This window comes from Caenorhabditis briggsae (genome assembly GCF_000004555.2).
Source record: "Caenorhabditis briggsae complete genome, chrI, whole genome shotgun sequence".
Taxonomy (NCBI): domain Eukaryota; kingdom Metazoa; phylum Nematoda; class Chromadorea; order Rhabditida; family Rhabditidae; genus Caenorhabditis; species Caenorhabditis briggsae.
This window is the reverse complement of record NC_013489.2, coordinates 14,955,149-14,968,093: the sequence shown is the minus strand read 5'-3', so window position 1 is coordinate 14,968,093 and position 12,945 is coordinate 14,955,149. Positions and strand designations below refer to the sequence as shown.

Sequence of the window (12,945 nt, the reverse complement as noted above, 5' to 3'; positions counted from 1 at the left end):
CGGCGACTTGAAAAAAAGGCTGTCAGGTGCCGTGGCCTAGGTTTCTCACTGAAAATCCTCGTCCCCCGGAGGCACTTTTTTTTTGAATTTTCTTCCTTTTCAACGCCGTTGTTCGGGGATTTCGGATTTTCTTTGAATTTTTTTGCAATAATATTTGAAAAACAAATAAATTTTAACACATTTTAATGCAATAAAAATTTCTGGTCGGAGTCCCCCTTTAACTTTTTTCAGATTTTTGTAAAACTTAAATTTTCACCAAACTTAATTTTTCGTTTTTTTTTCGCTATTTATCACAATCAATCGCAAAATTCGCTCTGAAAAATAATATGAAAAACACATCTTTATTCTTTTTTGTTGAGATGCCTTCGGTGCGTTTATCGCTTTCGACTGTTTTTTGTGACTTTGGACCGATTTTCATCAAATTTTCGAGTAATTCCCCAAATTTTTAGGTCTTTTGACAAGTTTTTGCCTTTTTATAAGTCTTAATACTCAATTGAAACGATATTTTGTGGAAAAAACTTGCTAAACAGCTGGCGCGCATTTGGACGTCGTTACAGCTATTTTAGGTTTATTCTTCATCGAATTTTATGGAATTTTCTACACGTTTCGCTCAAAAGAGATTTGCCGACGAATTTCCGTCGTTTCTGGCTCATTTTCGAGCGAATTTCTGAACTTTTTGTTATAAGAGAACAAAAACAACAACTGAAATTTTTATTAAACTCAAACAGAATTTTAACAACTAAAATTATTATTTTCCAATACAAAATTGGCTAAAAATGCCGTCTAGAACGGATTCAGTAACGGTTCCTTGGGTGAGCTCTGCAATGTGCTCGAGTCCTTTTTCAATGTGTTGGCACATGATGGCGGCGTCTTGACACAACATTGAGCATGTCAACTCATCGGAGCATTTTCTGCAAAATGAGAAGAAGTTTTCGATGGGAGGGGAAATGAATAAAACTACTAACAAGGGGAGAGAGAGAGAGAGAGCGAGAGAGAGAGAGAAAATTTAAGAAATGGGTTCAAATTGAAGAAACGGGGCAGGAGAGAAAAATGTATCGGATTTCTTAATTAGGGAAGAAGACAAGACGAAAATATGAGAATCATATTTTACGGAAAATCTAGAAAATTAGAGATTTCTTGCGGCTAGAAGGGGGTTGGGCTTTTCAATAATTTTTTAAACTTAAAAAATTTCTGAAAAATGGGCGGAGCCTCAAATTTCAACATTTTTTGAATTATCGAAAAAAGCTTATTTTTTCAGAAAATTGAAAAATATCGAATTTTTGAAAAAACAAATTTTGAGTTTAAAAAAAGGGCGGAGCCTAATTAGACAGTTCTAAAAAGGATAGTTTCTGAAGCTCGAAAAATTCCATTCTCAAGAATTTCAAAAAAAGTGGGCGGAGCCAAAACTTAAAGATGCTTTAGAGATATTGAAAAAAGCTTTTTTTTCCGAAAATTTAAAATTTTCGAATTTTTGAAAAAACAAATTTTGAGCTTCAAAAAGTGGGCGGAGCCTACTTATTGAATTCTATAGAAGAGAAAATTAATGAAGCTCGAAAAATTGAATTTTCGAAAAATTTTACTTTTTCAAAATCTAAAAAGTGGGCGGAGCCTTATATTTTTGAAAATTTTGAGTTTTCGAAAAATTAAAAAATCGACTTTTGAAAAAGTAGGCGGAGCCTAATTTACCTTAACAATTCGGCATCCAATAAAAAATTAGTCTCAGGACACAATTGATCTACCAGGCTTCCCAACGTCTCTCTCAACTTCTGACATCCTTCTGATGACGTGGCATGCGAAGAAACCACGTGGATTCCTGAAGAAGACACCTCGGGATACGGTAGCTTCAAATCCGCCTTGTTCTTCACAATTAACACTTTGGATTCTGGATTTTTCAACTTCTTCACATCCTCCAGGATATTTGCCACGTCATCACTTCTGGATTCTGGATCCACGACGAAGCAGATGACGTCGGCAGATTCTAGACGTCGTTGAGCTCTTCGAATTCCTTCTGCTTCGATGACGTCATTGGTGTGAGGACGGATGCCGGCGGTGTCGGTTAGCCGGCAACGGATTCCGTTGATTTGGATTGTGGTCTGGCGGAAATTTGAAACTTTGAAAAAAAAACACATTCAAAAATTACCACTAAACTATCCCTCGTCGTTCCGGGAATCTCGCTAACAATTGCCACGTCATCATGTGCCAACTGGTTCAGAATACTGGATTTTCCGGAATTCGGCCGCCCATATAACACAATTTCCAATCCACGTTGCGCACGCTCCGCCCCCTCCCATGCCAAGATTAATCGATTAATTTCAGCCAAAATTTCAGCGACATCCTTCTGAGCAGCTGATAGTTCCAGCGCGACGTGCTCACCGAAATCAATGATTACGAAAAGTTTCGACAGAATTTCGACCAGTTTTTTGCTGAAATTTTCAAAATTTTCGAGCTATTCAACAGAGCGCACTTGCTGATACCCACCGTATTTCAACCGCCCGTGTACCGCCACGCATTTGTCCGAACGCCGCCCGTCTCTCTTTTTCCGTTCGAGACCTAATCAGGCGGTCCAAGCCGCGAACCTCCGAAATACTCATTTTTCCGTTGTGAAATGCGCTGAAAAATAATTTGTTCACTGAGGGGAATTTGTAGTTTGTAGTCTTTGAGAAAACTCTAAAAAATGGGAAAAATTTTGAGCCAAAAATCATAGAAAACGCTTGAAAATGAGCCGAGTTAGAACGGTTTGAAGTTTAACTGAGGCTGAGAAGGTTGTGTAGTTTGTAGTCTTAGCCTCAGTAAACTAAATAATACCATTAATTTTGATTAAAAATCGTTGAAAACGGACGGAAACGAATGAAAAGAGGAAAAAAAGCGAAAAATCTACTATTTACTGAGGCTTAGCAAAAATTGTGGTTTGTAGTCTTAGCCTCAGTAAACTAACTGCCGACAAATAAATTTTTACTGAGGCTTAGAAGCTTATGTAGTTTGTAGTGTGTTTGGCCGCAGTAAATCATTCCAAGTTTCACTGAGGCTTACACTACAAACTACAATTTTTGCTAAGCCTCAGTAAATAATCGATTTTTCGCGTTTTTTTTGGCAAAATTTCTGCTTCGAAACTACAAACTACACATTTTTCGCTATCGCTTTTTTTGTAATTTGTAGTCTTACCGTCTTGTAAACTCCCCTCGTTTCGCTTCTCGAACATTCTCGATTTCTGAAAGACACGTGGCAAACTTCTGGGCCACCGCCTGACTTCCATGCAGGAAAAATTCGGCAGTGTCCTCGCCGGTAAACGTTTTGGGACCTGAAAAAAGTGGGCGGAGCTTATTTTTTTCCGAATCCACGTGGCTTTTCTTTCAACCTGGAAAATAAACAGCCATCGATTCGTCGATAATTCTTCGCTGCGAATCGTACAATTTTGTGAATTCCATCATTTTTGGCGTCCAAACTTTTCGGCGACTCAGTTGACGAAGAATCGGAAGACTTTGAGGCCCTGGACAAAGAGTGGGCGGGTCTTAAAGGGAAAAAATGGGCGGAGCGTACCGGAAACACGAAAAACGGCGATGGCGCTTGGCAAAGTGCCAGAGGACAGAGCGAAAATTGTTGACATGGACTTTTGGGCTCTAAAAATTGAAAAAAAGGGTATTTGGCGGGAATTTGAAATTTTGAAGTTCGAATTTTTCAAAATTTCAACTTTTTCTTTGGAAATTCTAAATTTTTGAGTTTTTTTGAACATCAGAAAATTAGAAAAATTTAAATTTTTTTGAAATTTTTGGAAAATATTATTGTTGTGCGAAAAAAATGGAGCGAGAGAGTATTTTTGCAGTCCGAATACGGTAGGCACCTCGAAGCGACAAGCCTAAATAGCGCATAGTCGGTGGAGACGCAGAGAAATATTTCGATTAACTGTCTGCGTCTCAACTCCAATTTTTTCGGACAACAATAATATCTTTAATTTTTTTGATAAATTAAAACTTCCCAAGATGCAAGAAATATGACCAAACTAGATAAAAAGTCTGAAAATTTAAGAAAATTTGTAAAAAAAGTTGAAACACAAATACATTTATTAAAGTACCCGATATACATGAAAATGAAATAAAAAATCACAAAATTCAAACAAAAAAAACTTTTTTCATCGAAATCTTCGTTTCAACTGCTCCTCACACTTCAATAAATCCGGTATCACCCATTTCGAATCATTCAAATATGTCAAAATCGCAGGGGGCGTGGCCTGCGGAATGGGCGGAGCTTGAGGGGCGGAGCGATAGGCGAATCGACACAAATATTGTAGCGATGGAAGAAGTTCTCGTTTTGTCAATGGGCTTGTCAAATGAACATGGGCGGCGTCGGCTTCGAATCCGCGTCGGAAATGAAGCATTTGGTGACCGTGTAGGGATTGCTGGAAGAAATTGATTATCGATTTTTTAGGTCGAATTTTGAAAAAAAAACTGAAAAATCCAAAAATGGGTTTTCGAGAAATTCGAAAAAAATTTTTCTGAAGTTTCGCCAGGAAAACTTCCGGAAATTTAGAGCAAAAATTGATTTATCGATTTTTTTGGGGGTCGAATTTTGGAAAAAGCTAAAAATATCGACTTTTCTGGGGTTAAATTTTCAAAAAAAAGCGATTGTCTATTTTTTGAGTTAGATTTCGAAAAAAAAGAAAAATTCCGGTGCCACGTGGAGTTAGCTCACCTCCAACGATCGCTCGATTATCTTGACGAGAGTACGGTAGTCCCTTGAAACATAGGGCCGACGGCTACCCAAATTTTGTCGAGAATCTTCTAGAGATAGACGAGAGTGATAGACTTTGTCTGAAAAAAATTTTTATAGAATTTTCAAAATTTTCAAAAAAATTTTCAAAATTTTTTTTTCAATTTTCAGAATTCATCAGCTCACCTTCAGCGTGATAAGAAACTGTAAAAAGATGCGTTTCACTTCGACTGTCTCTTATCAAAAAATATCCAACTGGACACAGCAAAAGCAGTCGTTCCGCCCATTTCCAGTCCAAATCTCCCCAATACCTGGAAAATCGATTTTTTTTTTGAGATTTTTTGTTTGCAAGTGCGCTCCATTGCGAAAAAAGACGAATTTTACGTTTAAAGATTCGAAAAAACCCGGAAAATTCGAACAATTCTTAATGGAGCGCATTTTAGTTAGAGAAATATTTGAAAAATCCGGAGAAAAACCCGCAAGAAATTGATTTTTTTTCTCAAAAATTCAAAAAAGGTGAAAATTTTCAATGGAGCGCATCGACACCTACCAATCACAATCATAAAGGTCCGAGACTTTCCTCGCACTGCGTGTAGACGTCATTCTGTCAGGAAAACTTGAAAAATCTATTTTTGCATTTTTCAACAGTAAATTATCGGAAAACAACCCAAAAAACGATATAAAAATGACAAAAACAACAATTTCTAGGTCAAATTTCTATATTTTACACGTATTTTCAACATAAATATGAGATTCGATGAGTTAAAATTGTCGGAATTTTGAAAAATTGTCACCAGCGTGTTTGCGGACTTGGTGTGTCCGCAAGCACCATTTGGGAAAATAAATAAATTAATTTTTAGCACATTTTACATATGATGATGTTGTTGGTGTTGTTGCTGTTGCATATAGTGGTGTTGCTGTTGTTGCATCATGTAGGCGTACTGTTGTTGCTGCTGGGGCGTCATGTTGTGCATCTGAAATTTAAGGATGAGCAATTTTATTTTTTTCATAATTTTTTTTTCAAAAAAATACCCTTACCATATGCTGCATTTGTGACGGCATCTGCCCTTGCATCTGCGGATGATGTGGATGCGGTTGTTGCATGTGATGCTGCATACCGTAACCCATATGACCACCTTGGGGATGGTGGAACATTTGACCCGGATACATTTGCTGATGCATTGCCATCTGATGCTGCTGATGGTGCATCGGAGCAGGTGTGGGCGGAGCCATATCCATTTGATGATGGGGGAGGTGTTGAAGAGGTTGTTGAGGTGGGGGCATCATTTGGGATAGATGCTGTTGTTGTTGTTGTTGGTGATGAAGTTGCTGTTGATGATGTTGTAGATGATGTTGGGGGATTAGTTGAGGTGGTGGCATGGATGGCTGCTGGTGAGGATGGTGGGGATGATGTTGAGCTTCGTGGTGAAGTTGGGGATTCTGATGGTGTTGCTGATGTTGTTGCTGATGTAGGGGGTGAGCCTGTGGCACCAGATTCGGCATCACTTCCTGTTGCTCCTTCTGCTGATCTTTCCTCTCCGGCGTCTTCTCCCTCTCCGGTGTTTCTGGAGGTGCTGGTTCATTCTGTGACACGTAATACTTCAACCGTTCCCTCATTGCTTCTGGAAGTTTCGCGAATTCCGTGATCGCAGTTTCCCTTAAGAAATCGCCAACGAAAACGTATTTGCAATTGTAGAATAGATCACAGAACGGTGCTTCATGAACTATCTCCACTCCAGATTCAGCCATGGATCCTAGCTTTTCAATGATTAGCTTCATGATAACAAGAGGACCGAATCTCTCTCGGAGGGCCCTCATGGTTTTTGCGAAGTCCCAGGAATCCCAAAAACGACGGATGATGGGCATTACGAGACGAAGGGTGTACCAGAGATCCTTTTCGGTTTTGACGTGTTCCAGAAGTTTCGGAACTTGATCATTAGCGAATGGGTTGAGAAGAGCCTGAAAGAAAACATCCACATATTTGTAAACCAACTTAATTGGATATGATAGAACTCAACGAGGACTACAAAATGAGACTATTTGCTAAACTGTATCATGTTTATGAACAAAGTTATAAGCCTAAAACCTCTTACCGCGTAGCTCTGACGGTTTTTGGCTTGTAACTTTGTCCATAAACAAGAAACAGATTTTTAAATAATATCATTTTGTAGTGATGTTCTAGTTCTATCACATACAATTTAGTTGGTTCAAAAATATTAGTTCTGAAAGAAGCTACGGTAGGGCCCGCGAAGAGTCGGCGAAGGCGCGGTTCGCAAGTACAAAACGGGCCCTGTCACAGTTTCTTTTAGAATGGATATTTTTAAACCACCTAAATTGGATATGATACAACTCGACAAGTACTACAAAATGAGACTATCTGATAAACTGTATCTTGTCTTTGAACAAAGTTATAAGCCTAAAACCTGGGACCGCGTAGGTCTTACGGTTTTTGGCTTGTAACATTGTTCATACACAAGATACAGTATTCCAATTAGTATCGTTTCGTAGTACTTTCTAAATTCTATAATATCTGATTTAGCTGGTCCAAAAATATTGGTTCTAAAAGAAGCAAAATAGGTAACCCCTAGCCTACATACCATATTGCACTGCGTCCAATAGATCTGAGCAATCATATTGATCGATCTCGCTCGATTCGGTAAATGTAGCAGCAATGAGGAATCATAGTTATCGAAAACGATCTCCTCAAACTTGAGATTCGCGGTTTCTCCATTCTTGAAAACTCCAATAAATTCCTCGTGAAGAGCATCAGCATAGGTAGATGGAAGTGCAGTCAACAGAAGAGCAATGAGGTTGAAGACGTTGAATGGTCGAAGGTGTGGACGCATTTGCATTACGTTGATCATGGCGTTGACTAGTTTCTCTGGGGAATGGGGACTGGCCATCAGCTCAATACAAGCTAGATACAACGCCTGTGCTCCAGGACTCATCTCAGCTGTCCTCCAATCCTTCGCTACAAAAGTGGGCGGAGTCAAAACGAAATCCAAACTAGCAGCCATCCGATCCAACAACTCCATTATCAACTCTTCACACGACGACTTTTGATGGTTATACTTCTCAAATTCCTCTGTCAAATGACACTCTTCGATTTGAGATGCGAATGCAGAAACGAATGACTTGGCATCAGGCCCAGCCATTTTTCCATGGGACACGAATAACACAGAATACATGAAATGGATAGGCATCGGATGGTATCTATAGAACATTGAGACTAATTGGAGAAGAGCATTGCTCATCTTGTATCCTTGTTGCTCCAAAGCCACGTAGACGTATTGATCCAGAATCGGGAGGAGGCGTTCGATAAGACAACCGTAATAAGTTGGCATATGAACATTTGTACCAGTGTCATCATTTTTTGGAACCAATTGGCAAGCTTCAAACTCCGGGAAAGCGTCATGGTACTTAACAATCGCTTTAATGTACTCATAGGGATCTTTTTCTTTTCTTGGCACGTCATTCTCATAAAACCATTTGATGCGTTCTTGGAATTTTGGAGTCAACAGGAACTCGTTGGCGATTTGAATGCAAATCTGAGCGTCCTCGTCTGTTGATGGATGCATTATAAGTGAGAGAAGAAAACGGTCGGCTCGGTGAATGTTGAAATGGAAGCACATCAATGCGGCGGTTTTGGCGATCTGGAATATCTTGGGATAAGATATTTGTTGACCCTGCCATAATTTCTTTTAGAATCAATGTTTCTGTACCAACTAAAATAAGAATGATAAAACTCAAAGAGTACTACAAAATGATACTAAATCAGGCCTGTGCGGCAACAAAAATTTTTCGGCAATTCGGCAAATCGGCAATTGCCGAAAACAAAATTCGGCAAATTCGGCAACAATAGTTTGCGTCTTTTTTTAAAAGTAAAATCGATACGTAACTCAACAGAAAATGCTCCGATCAGGCTCAAAACTACAGAAAATGTGTGTCATGCGTTTCCTAACAAAGCAATTACAAAAATTGGCAACTCAAGATCACATTTTTTATGCTAACTACTTATCTTGAATAGATAGATGGTATTCCAATGGTTGAAAATATTTTTTTCTGATTGTGAGTTTTGAAAATAGTGTACTCAACTTGTTAGGCAACTCACGACACACGTTCTCTAGTGATTTTAGACAGATTGGATAGTTTTTAGATGACTCATGATATCTATTTTTCTCCTATGCTCACAAATTGGAAGCCCATTTTAGGACCGATGCAAGTATTTTTAGTGATTATTGGGGCACATTTCTTTTTCAATTCACTTTGAGGGATAATGGTGTTCAAAATTAGGTTTTTTCAAACTTCGAAATTATTTTTTTTGATTGAAATAATTGTGAAAATCTCGAAATTCAAAAAAATTTCAGTCGCCGAAATTGCCGAAATTTTTTTTGCCGAAATCGGCAACGGCAAATCGGCAACAAAAATTCGACAATTTCGGCAATTTCGGCAATCGGCAATTCGTTGCCGCACAGGCCTGTACTAAATGGAATAACTTTGACCATAAGCAAGGTAAAATAGCCAAAATAAAATAATTTTGAAGTACTTGTCGAGTTCTATCATATCCAATTTAGTTGATTCAAAAATATGGACTCCAAAAGAAACTACGGTAGGGCCAGTGAAGGTTCGGCAAAGGCGCGGTTCGCAAGTATACAAACGGGCACTGGCGGATCGTGTCATAGTTCCTTTCAGACTAAACATTTCTGGACAAACTAAAATTGATATGATAGAACTTAACTAGTACTACAAAATAATACTAATTGACAAACTGTATCTTGTGTATGAACGAAGTTATAAGCCTAAAACCTAAGGCCGCGTCGCTCTGACGGTTTTTACTTTATAACTTTGTTCATAGACAAGATACAGTTCATCAGATGGTTTCATTTTGTAGTACTCGTCGAGTTGTATCATATCCATTTTAGTTGGTTCAAAATAATTGATTTCAAAAGGAGCTATAGAAAGGCTCGCCAAGGCTCGGATAGGAATTTTAAGAATGATAAGAATTTTGAAAATTTCGCATTACTTTAGATAAAAATTCGACTCACCGTCTTGAAAGTTTGTTCATTACAATCTTGATTATTCTTCACATCAGCTATTATGAAATCCACCAGATAGTTGCCCATTACAACAATGTCCTTTGGCGACTTTTTCTCCATTACCCTGCAAATATGCCAATTTTCGAATTCCTCGAACAATCACTGATAAATCACTCACTGATAATATTCGGAAGTCAAATCCTGCTCAGGTTTCGAACATAACTGCTTGAAAATGACCGCCAGCATACAGTGATAAGTGATGGGATTAGGATCATCAGCATATCTAATCACATATTGACCTCCAGTGAGCAATGTATTCATCCGGAATGCCTCATCAGTCGTCGAAAGAATCTCTGCATAATTTGGGGCCAATTTTTTGACATCTGTCTTCTTTATCTCTTCTAAAGCCCATTTTGGGAAGAACGTTGTAGACTTTTCAGGCCATCCGTAGCCAGCCACGTGGATTGGGTGCATAGTTCCATCCAATGGGATTTCCTGTCCAGTAATCTTCAAAGCTCTCATAAATGCATAAATCGTCATTTTGAAGATCTCAGGATTCAATGGAAATTGCCACTGATCAACTGGTGTCGAGAACGTCTTGGGATTCTTCAGATGACGTAGCATCACATTATTCGAGTTCTCCTTATAGCTAGAACCGAATAGTTGAGAGTGATTGATGACTGATTCATGGAACGTTCTCCAGTACATTCTACGAAGAAGTGCTTGCTCCAGAAGACGATAGACTTGATGGTTTTGAGGTGTGTTTGGAGCAACAGATGCTGTGAAATAAAGGAGGAGAGATCCAGTGGTTGAGGTGTACTTTCCATAGGAATGCACGTGGGGTAGACGGTAGGCGAGGAAATCGAAAAGGAAGTGACATTGATCCTTGGCTTGATTGTTCTGAAGATACCAGTAAATTGGATCAAAATCAGAAAAAAAAATGGTTTGTAGTCTATTTTTTGAGGCTCAAAAAATTATACCTAAATCCTGTAATAGAACGGCACCTTAACTTTTAATTTGAGTCAATTTATCTAGTTTCTTGTAAGAGATATTAAAAAGTTGTTAATTAAGAAAATGTTTATCATATTGTCAGCAACATTTTTTTCAGTTGACCACTTTTTGATATTTTTCATAGAAATTGAGGTAATTGAGGTCGTACTTGACAGTGTGGGTGCCCTTCTATTACAGGTTTTACGGTAGTTCGAGTTCCGAAATTTTCTTCAGAATTATTTAGTAAAGGGTTTGGACATTTTAAGTTTTTTGAAAACTGTGAAATATTGTAGTTTGTAGTCTAAGCCTTTTCTTGTAGTTCTCAGTAAAAATTTCAATTTTGAGAACTAGACCAGAAAGCCACGTGGCTCATTTTAATGGCTATGTTCAGCAGACTTTATAGTTTGTAGTCTCCGAGAAACTTCAAAAATTCTGAAATTCCGAAAATCCCAAAACACTCAAGTTCCCGAAAACTCCAAATACCAAAACTTCCGAAAATTCCGAAAATTTCAAATTCCCATAAATTCCAAAAAAACCAAATTTCAAAAAACTCTGAAATTCTCGAATTTACAAAAGTTCTGAAATCCCCAAAAAAACAGGCAAAAATGGCTTTTTGAAGGTCCATAGCCAAAAACCACATAGCTCTAAGCAATCTAATAGAACGCCACACCTAACTTTCAACTTTGAGCCCACATATTTTGGTTCCTGTGGGAGATATAATCAAGTTATCAACTGATAAAATGTTCATCATAATATCAGCAACATTTTATCAGTTGACAACTTTTTGATATCGTTTACAGGAACTGAGATAAATTGATTAAAAGTTAGAAAGGCGGCGCTGAGCTACGCGCCGGCTGCCAACTTCTTAACGTTGAGCTGATATATCTCGGTTTCTGTAAAAGATATCAGAAAGTTGTCAATCAAGAAAATGTTTATCATATTATCAGAAACATTTTATCAGTTTACCACTTTTTGATATCTTTCACACTAACTGAGATAAATTGGCTCAAAGATGGGGGTGCCATTCTATTAGAGTTTCTACGGTATTATAATAAAGTTTAGGAGATACTGTAGTTTGAAGTCTCACCGTTGCAATATCCGCTGCTCTTTCCTGAGTAGAAATGTGCAACGATCGACTAGCTAGACTCTCCAAATCCTTGACAGCCATCTCATAATCTTCCGATTGACATATCCTTGCCAATGTCTCAAATGCAGCGGGACTTGGAAGCTTATCAGTTCCAAAACTACGGAAAACACTCAATATCTGTCCCAGCAGCGATCGCTTAGCTCGAGAAGTCAGTGCATCTAGGAATTCCTTAGGAAACGCATCAAACTGATTCACTGCTTTTCTTTGGTACGATAGATCGAATGTGGGTTGGGATGGATCTGGTGGTGTGTTCAGTGCTTCCGACATGGCCGGTACGATTTGAGCTCCAATACGAGTGTCGCTTTTGACTGGAATAATTTTTTGAATTTGAAAAAGTTGAATGCCATTTTTAAAAACTTACAGGCATTCGCTAGCACTGCCAACATTCCCATATTCTTCGGATCGAAATTCAGCGCCGCCTCGTGGATCACTTTGATGTGCGATTTGATTGTGTCGGTGTTTTGTTTGTGGGCTTTGTTGGCTTCGGCCATTTTGTCCGGGTACTGAAATGTTTGGATTTTTTAAAACGTTTGAATTCCCGCGTGATCTCTAAGACTTTACGAAAGGGAGAATCCGTATTTCCTCTCATGAGGGGCACAAGCTCAGTTATCTCGGTTCCTGTGAAAGATACCAAAAAGTTGTCAACTTACAAATTGTTTATCATAATATCAGCAATATTTTTTTAGTTGACAAAATTTTGATATCTGTTACAGAAAACGAAATATCAGCGATATTTTATCAGTTGGTCACTTTTTAATATCATTCACATGAACTGAAATAAATTGGCTCAAAGTTTGAAAGCCAGGGGGGGCCGTAGTTAAAGGTGGTGTGAAAAATTTTATTGCTTTATTTTGTGCAGAATTCCATGTAGATCCCGATAAAAATAAAGAAAAAATTCGAAAAAAAAATCCTTCATTGAGAAAAACGGCATCGAAAAGTCAAAGTGGAAACCGGTGGCCTAGCGGCCAGGTGTGAGTTTTTTAGGCCAGCAGCCGGTAAAAGCGCGCGAAATTCAAATTTTTATTGATTTTCAGTATTTTCTCTGATTTTTGTCAGGTTTTTTCATAC

At 38.3% G+C, this 12,945-nt stretch overlaps 3 protein-coding genes across 3 annotated transcripts in view; all 3 read right to left on the bottom strand.

Moving 5' to 3' along the window:
* Positions 1-748: 748 nt before the first annotated feature.
* On the bottom strand, positions 749-3,604 carry CBG19762 (the record flags this gene model as incomplete). Its single annotated transcript, XM_045241588.1, has 7 exons — positions 749-911; positions 1,687-2,093; positions 2,141-2,446; positions 2,475-2,610; positions 3,163-3,298; positions 3,356-3,487; positions 3,538-3,604. The coding sequence occupies 7 exons, from the start codon at positions 3,602-3,604 to the stop codon at positions 749-751; spliced, it is 1,347 nt and encodes a 448-aa protein (XP_045096866.1).
* A 522-nt stretch (positions 3,605-4,126) lies between these two features.
* Positions 4,127-5,307, bottom strand: CBG19761 (the record flags this gene model as incomplete). The annotated part of the gene is given in 5 exon segments (XM_002640650.2): positions 4,127-4,522; positions 4,528-4,590; positions 4,690-4,805; positions 4,891-5,015; positions 5,255-5,307. Coding segments are annotated over 5 exon segments (753 nt in total).
* A 263-nt stretch (positions 5,308-5,570) lies between these two features.
* The window catches only part of Cbr-sur-2, a gene marked incomplete at both ends in the record, with an annotated part of 15,908 nt that continues 8,533 nt past the window's right edge, over positions 5,571-12,945 (bottom strand). The window contains 8 exons of the mRNA XM_045241586.1: positions 5,571-5,678; positions 5,737-6,168; positions 6,211-6,663; positions 7,302-8,357; positions 9,750-9,864; positions 9,919-10,640; positions 11,818-12,185; positions 12,239-12,356. Coding sequence (XP_045096867.1) covers positions 5,571-5,678; positions 5,737-6,168; positions 6,211-6,663; positions 7,302-8,357; positions 9,750-9,864; positions 9,919-10,640; positions 11,818-12,185; positions 12,239-12,356 — 3,372 coding nt within the window. The remainder of the gene's footprint in view (positions 5,679-5,736; positions 6,169-6,210; positions 6,664-7,301; positions 8,358-9,749; positions 9,865-9,918; positions 10,641-11,817; positions 12,186-12,238; positions 12,357-12,945) is intronic.